Source organism: Hemiscyllium ocellatum, chromosome 17 (assembly GCF_020745735.1).
Source record: "Hemiscyllium ocellatum isolate sHemOce1 chromosome 17, sHemOce1.pat.X.cur, whole genome shotgun sequence".
NCBI classification, from domain to species: Eukaryota; Metazoa; Chordata; class Chondrichthyes; order Orectolobiformes; family Hemiscylliidae; genus Hemiscyllium; species Hemiscyllium ocellatum.
The window spans coordinates 30,024,695-30,039,992 of NC_083417.1; the positions used below are offsets into that span (position 1 = coordinate 30,024,695).

Genomic DNA, 15,298 nt, shown 5'->3' on the forward strand with positions numbered 1-15,298 from the left:
TTCATTGCTGACTATGAAGCCATATAATCCATTATATGAAGCTGGAGAACAAGATTCTGTTGCTAAAAACCCTCAACCCACATCACTTACATTTATCACAGGCAAATATTGTACACAAACGCTGTATTTAAGATGAAAGGAAAATATTTTTAATTTGCATTCCAGTATTCATAAAACTTAAGTCAATAAGAAGGATTACATAGTTAAATGAGCTCAAAGGATCATATTTCCTCTGCTAATATGCATTGTGTCATTGAAACAATCTGTAAAACAACTTTTTTTTCACATAACTTTTAGTTCAATTTCTTCTTTAGCTCAGTCCAAATATGTTTTTTATTTTGTTTCTGGCATGTGGACATAATCAGCTAGGCCAATCCCATGTGGTGATTAGCCACTTTCTTGAACTGCTTATGTCCATTTGGTGTAGGTAGACTCACAGTGCTGTTAGGAAGGGAGTTTTAAGGTTTTGACCTAGTGGGAGTGAGAAATAGTGATCTAGTCAGGATAGTGTCTGATATTTTTTTTTGGGGGCGGGGAAGGGGGAAGGGGGTCAAGTCTGCAGGTGGTACTGTTTCCATGTATCTGCTGTCATTGCCCTTCTGGATGGTGGAAGTTGCTGGTTCGGAAGGTGTTCTCAAAGAAGCCTCGGTGATTTGCCTGGTGAGCTTCTGTGAAATGATTTGAGATATGCTATAGTTTCGTGTATGTCATGTGTTATATAAATGAAAGATGTTGTTGTCCCTTCATTGCATCATCATTCCCGCACTTCTACAATCCCACAATCCTCTGAGATATCTGTGCTCCACTAATTTTAGCCTTTTGAGCATTCCCAATTTTATCTAATTCCTCAGTGGTGGCTGTAGCTTCAGTTGCCTTGTATTTCTTCCCCATCCATCAATCTCAGAGGTTCACATTTCTATTTCAAAACATTCCATAAAACCTACCTATTTGAAGCTTTCAGTCATCTGACCTAACACCTCCTCTTGTGGCTTAGTGTTAGATTATATTTCATAATGTTTCTGTGAGGTGCCCTTGAATGTTTTGTTTCACTGTAAGTGCTCCATAGGTTGTTCTTGTGTAAAAAGGTGCAGGAAAATTTCAAAGCTTGTCTATTGTAGGAATCTGAATATGAGGATAGAAGCCAAAGGTAATCTCAAAAATACAATTTGTAGAAGTGGGAAATGATTTATGTATGCAATCTTGTGTGAGTGATGACATGAATTGAAATGTTTGGGGTAAGCAGTTTGTGGAATATGGGAGCATGGTGGAGTATTAAAGAACCTTAAGGAGTACCATTATGAAAGATTTCCAAGTCCACCTCCACACCATCACCTTATACTTTTCTGTCTCAGTTCACCTGTTGCTGGAAACCTCATCTTTGCCATTGCTTCCTCTAGATTTGACAGTTCCAAAGCTTTCACTGGTCGCCCAGCTATCAACCTCCACAATTTAGATCCCATTCAAAACTCTGCCCATATCTTAACTTGCACAAACTCCGTTCGTTTCTGATCCTGTGCTGGCTTATGTGGACACACATTTCACAATTCCTCAATTTTAAGTTTCTGGTCCTTGGCTCTTAACTGATTCTGACCTCTTGAATATTCCCATTTTTACTTCTTCATATTGGCAGCCATAACTGCTTTGTAGCTAAACTCTGGAATATGTTCCCCAAAGCTCTCTATCTCACTACGTATGTGTCTCTATTTAAGAATTTTCTTAAGACCTTTGTATTTGGTCCCTATCTAGACATTATCTTGTGGGACTCAGTGTCAAATTTTGTTTGATAGCACTCCTATGAAGCACATTCAGACATTTTATAATAGAGGTGCTATGTAAATCCAGATTATGGTGATAAACAATGGAAAATATACTGTGCAGTAATGATGCTGAGGATGATTGAAGTGAAGGCAATTTTTCAGAAGTTACAGAGAATACTCTAATTTGCAGAATGAAGGAGGGACAACCTCAAGGTTCAGATAGGATGAAGCATTTCAATGTGATCCTGAACTTTCTTTTTTTTGATTTTAATCATATCATGTTAGTATCATACTATTTATGTATGTGCCAACTCTTGAAAGAGTTGTCTAACTGAATGCCATACTACAGCTTTTTAATCTGTGTGCCTGTAAATCTTCCAGTACATGTCCTTTTGAAAGTTCCCATATCAAAAAGTTGATAATTAACCTGTTAAACTGTGGGAAAATGGAAAATGGGTGCATGTATTATCCAAAACAAATGAACAATTTGCTCAGGAATTTGTTTTCACTATCCTTTGGGATCATGTGTTCCAGAACAAACAATCCTCTGTGTGATGAGTTTCAATATTTCTTCTTTAGTTCTTTCTAAAATTTATAATCTTTGGTTATCAACCACTTGCCAGAGGAAATAATTTCTCTCTAACTGCTCTATAAAAACCCTTTACAATTTCGAATACCTCTGTTAAATCTCTGCTTAATATTTTCAGCTTGAAGGAAAGCATTTCTAATTTCTTTATTTAAGTGAAGTTTCTCAACCCTATTAGAGCTCCCATTACAGGAGACAATTGAATGTTACAGAAGGAAAAAATATCCTTCCTTAACCGTGTTACCTAGAAGTGTCATAATGGGTAGGCTGAGGGCTCAGCAGAGATTTAGCAAAGCATTCTTGATTTTGTATTCTATTTTCCTGTTTATATACACAATTATCCCAAATGCTTTCCTAATCATTTTAATCAGCTTGCCCCATCATCTTTATAAATGTTTGAGTGTGCACTTGCAAGTCTCTCTGAATTTCACTCTATCAAAATAAATTCATTTGGATTATCCTACCTCTCTATGTTTTTCCCCCAAAGTGCATTGCTTCACATTTATCCACATTAAATCATATCTGTCCATTGCATCCTTCCAAAGTTTTGATGTGGAGGTGCTGATGTTGGACTGGGGTGGACAAAGTTAAAAATCAGAAAACACCAGGTTATAGTCCAACAGGTCTATTTGGAAGTACAAGCTTTCAGACCCCTGCTCCTTTGCCACATAGCCAGTGGGGTAGGATCATAGGACACAGAATTTACAATAAAAGATCAAAGTGTCATACAACTGATGCAAAGTACTGTAGAAACCTGGATTTCTGTTAAATCTTTAATCACTTATGCAGGTTTTGAGTGATTAATATGTAAATCCAGAACTTCTTTCAAGTCACAGTCCCGAGATAACTTAAGGTTTTGTAAAAGAAAGGTGGCATCTCAGCTCAGGCAATGTATTGAAGGTATGAGGTTAGAGTCTGTCTGTATCCCAACTTTAAGTCAGACTGATCCTATTTTCGAAGTAGGAATTAATAAAATGTCACATAAACTGACTGCCTACAGATTGTATGCTTTTTGAATAAAATAGAATGTTTCTGCAAATACAAATCTATGCAAATTCACCCCATAGACTTATGTGTTTGTGTTTGTGCATGCTTGATAGAGTGTTTGCGTGAGTGTGTGATTAAAGACTTAACAGCAATCTTGATATGTTCAATACTTCGCATCAATTGTACGACACTTCGATCTTTTACTATAAATTCTATGTCCTATGATCCTGCCCCAATAGCTACTTGAAGAAGGATCAGCACTCCGAAAGCTTGTACTTCCAAATAAACCTGTTGACTATAACCTGGTGTTGTGTGACTTTTAATTTCTTCCAAAGCCTGTCATTATCCTGCTTATTATTTGCTGCATTTAAAATTTTATATAATTTGGAAACTTTGAAATTGTACACTCTAAATTCGAGTCTAAGTAATTTATGTAGAAGAGAAAAAATAGCCCTAAATACTGATCTTCAGGTGCCCACGATATAATCATCTCTAGCCAGAAAAGCAACGGTTACATTCTGCTTCCTATATTCTAGCCAATTATTTATCCAAGTTATCAATGTTCCTTTAATGTTCTGTTCTTCTACTTTATGACAAAATCTATTGGGGAAAACGTATATTTCATTCAGGTCTTAAGGTCAGGCAGAAAGCCATCATGTGTAGTGACAGTTTTGGGTTGATGAAAGAATGTTATATCTTGTGGAAGCTAATACTATCTTTATACAAATTTACCATTTAGTATAAATGTTATATTCATTACCTCTTGCTATTTTTCCATTGAACCAAATTGAACTATTTCATCATGACACTTAATTTGATCTGCCACTTTTATTTCATTCCACCATCTTATTAATAACCAGGTGCAGCTTCTTTTGGTTCTCAGAATAACTTACCATTTTTATTATTTTACTATATTAAAATTTGGATTTAATTATCTCCAGTCTTATATCCAAATCATTGAAGTACATCGTATTAACTCTCCATCCTAATCAGTAACCTTTAATTGTCTCCTGTAAACTCTAATACGGTACTAGCAAAAATTGTCTGAAAGTCCGATTACACAGCATCCACTACAATTCACTCCTCCACCACATCAGTCACCCTTTAACCCTTTTTTGTCAAGTATCATCTTACTTTGATTGTCTGGGAATGGTATCTGGGGAAATTAGAAAGCAAGTTGTTCACTTCATTGAGTGCGTTGGCAGAGAAACTGGAGAGAAGTTATACACTTGTTTGGCAAGGGTTCATTTGGAAGAAACCAGAAAGGAGATCACAGTAATGACCTCAAAACAACATAACTGTTTATACATCCTTATACACACGTTGTGTTCTATGAGCAGGTAACAAGTTCTGATCCATTCTAGGAATAAACCAGACTCTGTTAAAAGATGAAGCAACTTGATGAGCAACATGCGTGGTAAAAGATTATAGCAATCCACTGAATGCTGGTGTAGTCTGTGATGTGATGGTAGCATGCATGGTCCACACGCTTACTTCTCAAACTACAGGAACAAAAGCAGGCCCATAAGGATATAACAAACTCAAATTCTCACTCCAAATCGCATATTATAACCTGAACATACAACAGCAATCCCCCCACATAGCTAGATCAAAAATCCTGGGTCTCATTACTTATTGAAACTGCTGCAAACCTTCACCTAATGGACTGCAGCTGTTCAACAAGATTTACACTGCACCGAGATTACCAGGGGTGGGCAGCAAATATCAGCCTTGCTAGTGACACAAATAATCCCAAGAAAGATTTTCTTTTCAAAAAGTCCATTTTCACATTCTTTTAACATATGGCAGAATGCATCATTGGCTGAGGAGGAAAGCTCAGATTCCAAAACTTGCTGTTTTTCCCTGTTTATGCAAATTAGAGAGCGGTACCACATAATTCCGTGTCTTGTAACTGAGAAGAACATGACAGCATATCTATCACATGCAGCTGAGTGGAGCACTTGAATAATTCTTACCTGATCACTAGAGAGAGGGGTAAAATAACTTAGCTGGCAGCTAAATATACATGTTTATAACTGAGGAGAAACTTCCAAATGTCAAACCAGGACATATATTTAGAATTAACAAAGGATGAATAGATTTAAATATATAAGCATATAACTGTATTTAAGTATAAATTAAGGATATAACGTGTGTTTCTTCAGCGCAATTTGGCTTTAACACAATTGAAGAATTTAGACCATTAATTGTAGAACGTGAACTTTCCTTACCTGTATTGGCTATAACACAATTTCCACTCCAATAGTTTAAATGGCATGGCAATTGAGTGATTTTCTTATAAGGTGAAATCGCACGAGAACGGGAATATCGCGTTATATCAGAACTGACTGTGTAATTTGTTTTGTAAGATGTCTGATATTAACATTTGAACAACTCCTCTGTAACAGAATAACTCTCCAGACCACAAAATGTCACAGAGCCCTCTAACTACCCACATACTCAACACAGCACAAGGCATCCCTGCTGCACATGTTACAGTCAGTGTCGTCAGACTGGAGGACAAAGCATGGAGAGAGATTGCAAGAGGGTAAGTCAAATTTAACCATTAACAGTTTGGAAAGTCCATTACTCTTAAATAAACACAATTGTAAAAGCTATTGAATTAATTTTATTAAGCTAATTGATCCTCCCCTTATATCTTCATGTGGTGGAATAATGAACAGGTATGACAATAGACATGATTATCCGTCACAATTCAACTTCTAAATGAGGAAACATTCCTCTGTTGCTTTCATGTATTCTCTAAGGAGATGTGAGCCTACTTCCCATTTTTGGTAGATCTTCGCAGCTTCATGAAAATATTGCTTTCACACAACTGTGAGGATAAAGTAGAAAGATTTATGACAGAGGAGTTAATAACTAAATTGAATTCTGTAAGTAAAATTGTACAGCAACCAAGTGAGCAAATAATTGGAACTCAAGAGTTGACTTCAAGGATGCTAGCCTCCCAGAATGGCACATGAAACTTCTTTATATATTGTGTTTATTGGGATGCTTGCTTAAGAATAAAATTTCTTGGCCAGCCTTATCATATCTTGCAAGTTTATTCTGGGAATATTGTTGTTTGTACTGGGTCCATATACCACACTAAATACAAAGAAAAAGGAGACAGTAGTTTCAACAGCTCATTGAGAAAGAAGCAGTAACAGTAGCAGCGGTGGTCTACCATTATTTCCTTTAAAAAAAATCAAACAAATTCAGATAATGTGAAAACAATTTCCTTCCATCTCTGCTAATTTGGGAAGCCCTTTAAACTTTACATATTATGAATTACAGTTAGCAATTTCTGAACACAGACAAAGCCTGTGATATGAACACTTGAAATTGAGCATGGGTAATCCAAGATGGAGGATGGGAAAAATTTCTGACTGGAACAGGCTGCTCCTTTTTTTTTAAAAGGTATTTTAGGTGTTGGAGGTGATTTCCTTGAACTCCAGGAGCAGCAATTACTGTTTTATATGCTGTTGCATTGTTTTGGAACTTAGGAGAAAAAAAATGTCAAAACAACAGCAGTTTTAAAAGGGAGAGGAACAGACAAAGGTAGCACGTGGTGAGGTCAATGCAGCGGAGAGAGAGAGAGAGAGAGAGAGAGCAAAAGAGAGAGACAGAGACAGAGAGAAAGAAACTCACATTGCTAACTGACACAGCAGGGAACCTGAACAGTTATTGCCTTTGCTGTTCGAACTCATGTATCACTGGACATCGGAGTGCATCTGGGAAAATTAACAAGCAGTGAAATGTTGGAGGAACCTGTTTGAGAAAGGTCAAAGCACAGAAAAAGATAAGTAAATAGTTTTAAGTGTGGTCTTACATGAAGTCTGCAGTAGTGAGTAGAGTGGATTCTTTCTTGATTATATGTTTCATTGAGATATGTCTCTTGATTAGACTTAAAAATATAAGACATAGGTATTAAGTTAGCCTGGAGCAGTGTTTTGTAGAGTACTAAGACAGTGCTATTTCTGGGTCTGTAGATTGAAAGAAGGAAAAATGGCCTTTCATACAGTGATATGCTCTTCTTGCCAGATGTGGGCGTTTAGAGAGAGTTTATGTGTTACTGAGGATTATATCTGCAATGAATGCCATTGATTGTGAACCCTATCAGATCGAATGGATCGGTTGGAGAGACAGAGGCAATGAGGAATTTACAAGAGCAAGGTGGTGTGATGGATGCAGTTATAGGAAAGGAGAAAAGTTGCAGATATAGTCACATAGATGGGTTAACTCCAGGAAAGATAAGAGAGGTAGGCAGGTAGTGCAGGAGACTTCTGTGACTACCCTGTTTCAAAAACGTATGCTGTTTTGGAAACTGTAGAGGGTGATGGATTCTCAGGAAAAGGTAGCACAAACAGCCAAGTTTCTGGTATCAAGACAGGCTCTAAGGCAATGAGGACATCGGGTTCCAAGAGATCAATTGTGAAAGGGGACTTCTAGTCCAAGCCACAGATAGACACTTCTGTGGCCAGCAGTGTAAAATCAGAATGGTGTGTTGCCTACCTGGTGCCAGGATCAAGGATATCTCAGAGAGGGTGCAGAATATTCTCAAGGGGGAGAAGGCCCAGCAGGAGGCCATTGTACACATTGGAACTAATGACATAGGAAGGGAAAAGGATAAGATTCTGAAGGGAGGTTGTAGAGAGCTAGACAGCAATTTAAAAAGGTTTTCAAGGGGAGTAATATCTGGATTACTCCGGGTGCTGCAAACCAGTGAGGGTAGGAATTGGAGGATAGAGCAGATGAATGTATGGCTGAGGAACTGGTCTATGGGAGAAGGATTCACGTTTTTGGATCATTGAAATCCCTTCTGGGCTAGAAGTGACCTGTACAAGAAGGATGGATTGCACCTGAATTGGAAGGGGACTAATATACTGGTGGAGAGATTTGCTAGAGCAGCTTGGGACGATTTAAAATAGTAAGAATGGGGAAAGGGACCCATGGAGGTTGTGAGGAAAGAGATCAATTTGAGATTGGTACAATTGAGAAAAGAAGCAAGTCAAACAGTCAGGGCAGGCAGGGACAAAGCAGACAACAAGGTAGGACTGATAAATTAAACTGCATTTATTTCAAATGTATGGTTATCCATTTTGGTGGCAAGAACAGGAAGGCAGATTACTACCTAAATGAAATCAATTTAGGTAAAGGGCAGTACAGAGAGATCTGGGTGTTATTGTACACCAGTCAATGAAGGTAAGCATGCAGGTACAGCAGGTGGTGAAGAAGGCTAATAGCATACTGGCCTTCATAACAAGAGGGATTGAGTATAGAAACAAAGAGGTTCTTCTGCAGCTGTACAGGGCCCTGGTGAGACCACACCTGGAGTACTGTGTGCAGTTCTGGTCTCCAAATTTGATGAAAGACATTTTGGCTATTGAGGGAGTTCAATGTAGGTTCATGAGGTCAATTCCTGGAGTGGCGGGACTACCTTACGCTGAAAGTCTGGAGCGACTGGGCTTGTATACCCTTGAGTTTAGAAGGCTGAGAGGGGATCTGATTGAGACATATAAGATTATTAAAGGATTGGACATTCTGGAGGCAGGAAACATGTTTCCGCTGATAGGTGAGTGCCGAACCAGAGGACACAGTTTAAAAATACGGGGTAGACCATTTAGGACAGAGATGAGGAGAAACGTCTTCACCCAGAGAGTGGTGGCTGTGTGGAATGCTCTGCCCCAGAGGGCAGTGGAGGCCCAGTCTCTGGATTCATTTAAGAAAGAATTGGATAGAGCTCTCAAGGATAGTGGAATCAAGGGTTATGGAGATAAGGCAGGAAAAGGATACTGATTAAGGATGATCAGCCATGATCATATTGAATGGTGGTGCAGGCTCGAAGGGCAGAATGGCCTACTCCTGCACCTATTGTCTATTCGGTTGTCTATAAATGCTACAGGAAGGACAGAAAGGGAGGCAAGAGAGGAGGAGGAGTAGCAGTTTTGATAAGTGATAGCATTAGAGCTGTACTGAGGGAGGATATTCCTGGAAATACATACTGAGATTGTATTATAGTGTAGGAAATTGAGAAACAAAATTGTAAGGAGATCTCAATTATCTGTAAGAATAATAGGGTGGTTATGGTAAGGGATTTTAACTTTTCAAACATAGACTGGGACTGCCATAGTGTTAAAGGTTTAGATTGAGAGGAATTTGATAAGTGTGTACATTTTCTGATTCAGTATGTGGATGTACCTACTAGAGAAGGTGCAAAGTTTGACCTAGTCTTGGGAAATAAGGCAGGGCAGGTGACTGAGGTGTCAGTGGGGAAGCACTTTGGGATCAGTGACCAGAATCCTATTAGTTTTAAAATAGTGATGGAAAAGGATAGACCACATCTAAAGGTTGAAGTTCTAAATTGGAGGAAGGCTAATTTTGGCGGTATTCGGCAAGAACTTGCAAAAGTTAACTGGGGACAGATGTTTGCAGGTAAAGGGATGGCTGGAAAATGGGAGGCCTTTAGAAATGAGATAACAAGAGTCCAGAGAAAGTATATTCCTGTTAGGATGAAAGGAAAAGCTGGTAGGTGTAGGGAATGCTGGATTGTTAAAGAAATTGGGGATTTGGTTATGAAAAAGAAGGAAGCATATGTCAGGTATAGACATGATAGATCGAGTGAATCCTTACAGTGTAAGGGCAGTAGGAGTATACTTAAGAGGGAAGTCAGGAGGGCAAAAAGGGGACATGAGATTGCTTTGGCAAGTAGGGTTAAGGAGAATCCAAAGGGTTATTACAAATACATTAAGGACAAAAGGGTAACTAGAGAGGGAATAGGGCCCCTCAAAGATCAGCAATGCGGCCTTTGTGTGACAATAGACAATAGATAATAGGTGCAGGAGTAGGCCATTCTGCCCTTCGAGCCAGCACCACCATTCATTATGATCATGGCCGATCATCCTCAGTCAGTATCCTGTTCCTGCCATATCCCCATAACCCTTGATTCCACTATCCTTAAGAGCTCTATCTTTCTTTAAAGTATCCAGAGACTTGGCCTCCACAGCCTTCTGGGGCAGAGCATTCCATACACCCACCATTCTCTGGGTGAAGTTTCTCCTCAACTCTATTCTAAGTGGCCTACCCCTTATTTTTGAACTGTATCCTCTGGTTCAGGACTCACCCATCAGCAGAAACATGCTTCCTGCCTCCAGAGTTTCCAATCCTTTAATAATCTTATATGTCTAAATCAGATCCCCTCTCAGCCTTCTAAACTCAAGGGTATACAAGCCCAGTCGCTCCAGTCTTTCAGTGTAAGATAGTCCCGCCATTCTGGGAATTGACCTCGTGAACCTACGCTGCACTCCCTCAATAACCAGAATGTCTTTCCTCAAATTTGGATACCAAAACTGCGCACAATATTGCAGGTGCGGTCTCACCAGGGCCCTGTACAGCTGCAGAAGGACCTCTTTGCTTTTACACTCAATTCCTCTTGTTATGAAAGCCAGCATGCTATTAGCTTTCTTCACTGCCTGCTGTACCTGCATGCTTGCTTTCATTCTTCACTACCTGCTGTACCTGCATGCTTGCCACAGGAGATGGGGGAGATACTAAATGAGTATTTTCCATCAGTGATTACTGTGAAAAAGGACATGGAAGATATGGAATGTAGGGAAATAGATGGTGACATCCTGAAATATGTCTATACTGCAGAGAAGGAAGTGCTGGATGTTTTGAAAAGCATAAAAGTGGATAAATCCCCAGGACCTGATCTGATGTACCCTAGAACTCTGTGGGAAGGTAGGGAAATGATTGCTGGGCCTGTTGCTGAGATACTTGTATCATTAATAGTCACAAGTGAGGTGCCCGAAAACTGGAGGTTGTCTCATGTGGTGCCACTATTTAAGAAAGCTGGTAAGGACAAGCCAGGGAACTATAGACCGCTGAGCCTGATGTCAGTGACGGGCAAGTTGTTGAAGGGAATCCTGAGGGACAGGATGTCATAGAGTCATAGAGATGTATAGTACGAAAACAGACCCTTCAGTCCAACTTGTCCATGATGACCAGGTATCCCAACCCAGTCTGGTTCCACCTGCCAGCACCCGGCATATATTCCTCTAAACCCCTCCTATTCATATACCCAGCCTTTTAAATGTTGCAATTCTAATAGCCTCCACCACTTTCTCTGGCAGCTTATTCCATTAATGTACCACCCTCTGCACGCAAAAGTTGCCCCTTAGGTCTCTTTTATATCTTTCCCCTCTCATCCTAAACCTGCACGCTCTGGTTCTAGACTACCCCACCCCAGGGAAGAGACTTTGTCTGTTTATCCTATCCATGCCCCTCATGATTTTATAAACCTCTATAAGGATACCCCTCAGCCTCCTACCCTCCAGGGCAAACAGCTCCAGCCTATGTTATAGTTCATATCCTCCAACCCTGGCAATATTCTTGTAAATCTTTTCTGAACCTTTTCAAGTTTCACAACACCTTTCTGACTCACTTTGGCTCTATATAGCTTTTGGCACAATGAACCAAACCAGCTACCTCCGATAATTCTCCTCTTTGTTGAACTCTGTGCTACTGGCTTCCACACTCACTCTTGGTAACCAAATAACCTTGCTCAGTACCTTCAGAGATCCCCACACAAATTGTCTCTAGCTCTATGCGTCTTACTCATCAATGGCAATGATTTCACACCTGGCTTTCACATGTCCACTCATGACACCCAACTCTATTTTTGCAAAGCCTTGACAAACTCCATGCCTACTTGGTAGTTTCAGGATCAGCTTCAATTTTGTCTAATTAAACATTGGGAATCTAAAACTATCGCACTGGCACTCTTGTGGTAATGTGTATCGAACCTACCTCTGAGCCAGGAGACCCGTGTCAGATCCCTCCTGCTTCTGAATAGGTTAATTAGAAAATATTTAAAACCCTTGTCTACAGCATCCACCATGAGTTCTTCCAATTCCACAAAATCTATACACCTCCAGAGCCACAGTCTCGATCTAGTTTGCAATTTTATCATATTTTACAGAGCTTCCAAACCCTTGTGTCACAAAGACTGATGACTTCCACTTCTAGCATTGTTTCCTTCTAACGCTATAGGTCATCTTCTGCCTTTCAATTATGCCTTTGTTGCTCCCAAACTCATTAATCCCAAGTTCAAGGCCAGCCTCTGACCTCCATAAACCTTACCTCATTCAAACTTGACTATCTGTAACTTATCCTGCACTAAAGTCTTTCATCCCATTATCATTGAATTATTTTGTTTTTGGATCCCCAATGCCTTAACTTTAACATTCTCATTATGCTTAAATCCTTTAATTGCCTTGTGCCTCCAATGTAGAATAAAAATGGGTGCAGGTCAGCCATGATTTTACTGAATGATAAAAGAGGTTTCAGAGTGAATGGTCTACCCCGGTCTGTATAACCTCCTCTAGCTCAACAACCACTCATCAAAAATTCCTCCTCCAAATTCTCTATTAACCTGTTAATAGTGGCTCTACATTCTGCATTTGCTGTCCAATCACAGATTCACAGAGTAAAAGTGAAGTCATCTTAGTCCACACTGCTCTCTCATTAGACAGAGAGGCGACTTGTGATGGTTTAACCTAAGGATCAACACACTTCAAGCAAAAAGTGAGATTGAGCAGGTTGGATCTTCATGGTAACCTCAGCTGGTATGGCAATTGAACACGTGCTGTTGACATCACAGTGCGTCACAAAACAGCCATCCAGCCAACTGAGTAAATTGACCCAGATTCAGAGTAGTACAATATAGCTTTTGAGACTTTATCACACAACTCTGACCTAAGCTTTGTTCATCTCATGTAATGCTTCTGTTAGCTTGGCACTTTTTTTTTAATGTGCACCTTTGTGCAACATCTTTTCCTTTGTTAAAGCGGTAGTTAGTTTTTGTTCACTTGTGGGCATCACTGGTTGGCCAGCATTTATTGCTCAAACCTAGTTGACCTTCAGAAGATAGTGGCAAACTGCCTTCTTGAACTACTGCAGTCCTCATGCTGTAAGTTGACCCATAATGCCCTTAGGGAGGCAATTCCAGGATTTTGACCCAGCGAGAATAAAGGAACACTGGTATGTTTCCAAATCCGATCATGAGTGGCTTGGAGGGGAACTTGCAAATGGTGATGTTCGCATGTATCTGCTGCCCTTGTCCTTCTAGATTGAAGTGGTCATGAATCTTTCTTGAATTTATGCAGTGTATCTTGAGAGTAGTACACACTGCTGCTACTGAACATGCTGGTGGAGGGAGGGGATGCTTGTGGATTTGGTGCCAATCAAGTGTGCTGCTTTGTCCTGGATTGACTGTTGTCAAGCTTCTTGAGTTTTGTTGGAGCTGCACCCTTCAGGCAAGTGAGGAATATTTTAACATACTCCTGACTTGTGCCTTTTAGATGGTGTACAGGCTGTGGGGAGTCAGGAGGTGAGTTACTATTCCTAGCCTCTGATCTGTTCTTGCAGCCATTGTGTTCATGTATTGAGTCCAGTTGATTTTCTAGTCAGTGGTAAACACCTCCACCATTACCATCCAAGGATATTGATAGCTGGGGATTCAGTGATGGTAAGATAATTTAATGTCAAGGGGCAATGGTTAGATTATCTTTTATTGGAGATAGCCATTGCCTGGCATTTGAGTGGCACCAATGTTACTTGCTACTTCGTGGTGCTTTTGTTTTAAAAAAGTGCTTTATAAAGGAAACATAAAAGATCATGTTTGCACTGCTGCAACTTTTGTTCAGATTAAAATATTTTTGGCAGAAATGAGGAAGTAAACAGCAGCATATTGTACACTGTTTTCTCCATATTTGTCATTTAAACAAAAGTCATGTATATTATGTAATACCATTAAGTAATGCTTGCTTCAGTGAAATAAGGTAGTTCAGACACAGCAAATGTTGTGATTTCACTCTGCACTTCTGTGTCTGCAGGGTTACAAACTCCGATGGCAGGTGCCCAGGTCTGCTTACATCAGAAACCTTTGTTCCTGGGATATACAAGATGAAGTTCGCTGTAGATGAGTATTGGCAATCATTAAACTTGGCCAGTTTCTATCCATACATAGAGGTAACAACTATACAAAATGCTTTCTAAGTATACCAATAGAACTCATGCAATGTAGGAATAAAAAGTGTTTACTTACAATATTTAACATTGACATCAAAAGACAATTGAAAAATGTCTCTTCAAGTAAGGTTTATAAACAAAATAAACTTGATAAGATAGAACCACCATAAGTATGGCATAATGAGGATGCAAGTATTTCACTTGCACTACATCCATCCGCGTAAGGCAAATATTCTCATTGCTTTAGAATGTTGTAGGATTGGTCTTTCTTATTAAATTATTTCTTAATTTCCTTTACAACAGGGTAGGAGTTTTTGACGTGTAGCTTTAAACAATTTTATTAGGGTATTTTTGACTTTGTCTGATAACATAAAATCATTGGATGTGAATCAACAGCTTATTTATTACTCTCCTGATATTTATATTTCCATTTTATATTATTGTGCCAGATCAAAATTTCTCATTTCAAATGCAAGGAATTTGTCTGATTGGAGTCTACAACTGAACATCTCTTATTGTGTTCTTTCAGGTTGTTTTCAACATCTCTGATGCAAGTCAGAAGTACCACATTGCTCTTCTCCTGAGTCCCTTCTCATACAGTACCTATCGAGGATCCTAAGCGTTCTAATTGTTCTAGCTGATATGAGCTACATATTAAGTTTTAAGTCACTCTACAAGGAAGCATCATGTGTCACTATTCAAATTTGAATAAAATTCAGAAAATGGGGAGTGTGTTATATTTTGTTAATGCTCATAATAACTTCAGATAGAAATCGATAGATTTAGCTTTGATGAAGTCATCGAGACCTGAAATGTTAGCTTGCTCTCTCTCCATGATACTGCCTGACCCGCTGCAATTCCCAGCATTTTTTGTTTTCAGTACAGATTCCAGCATCTGCAGTAATTTGCTCCAAAATTAATTGAATGTTTGCATTTT

General features: G+C 39.3%; 1 protein-coding gene across 1 annotated transcript in view; it reads left to right on the top strand.

Annotated features, from left to right (window-relative positions):
• Window positions 1–15,046, top strand: part of uraha (urate (5-hydroxyiso-) hydrolase a) — a 32,548-nt gene extending 17,502 nt beyond the window's left edge. Inside the window, exons 3-5 of the mRNA XM_060837644.1 lie at window positions 5,739–5,878; window positions 14,226–14,361; window positions 14,891–15,046. Of these exons, the coding sequence (XP_060693627.1) occupies window positions 5,739–5,878; window positions 14,226–14,361; window positions 14,891–14,980 (366 nt within the window). The 3' untranslated portion in view covers window positions 14,981–15,046. The remainder of the gene's footprint in view (window positions 1–5,738; window positions 5,879–14,225; window positions 14,362–14,890) is intronic.
• The last annotated feature ends 252 nt before the right edge of the window (window positions 15,047–15,298 follow it).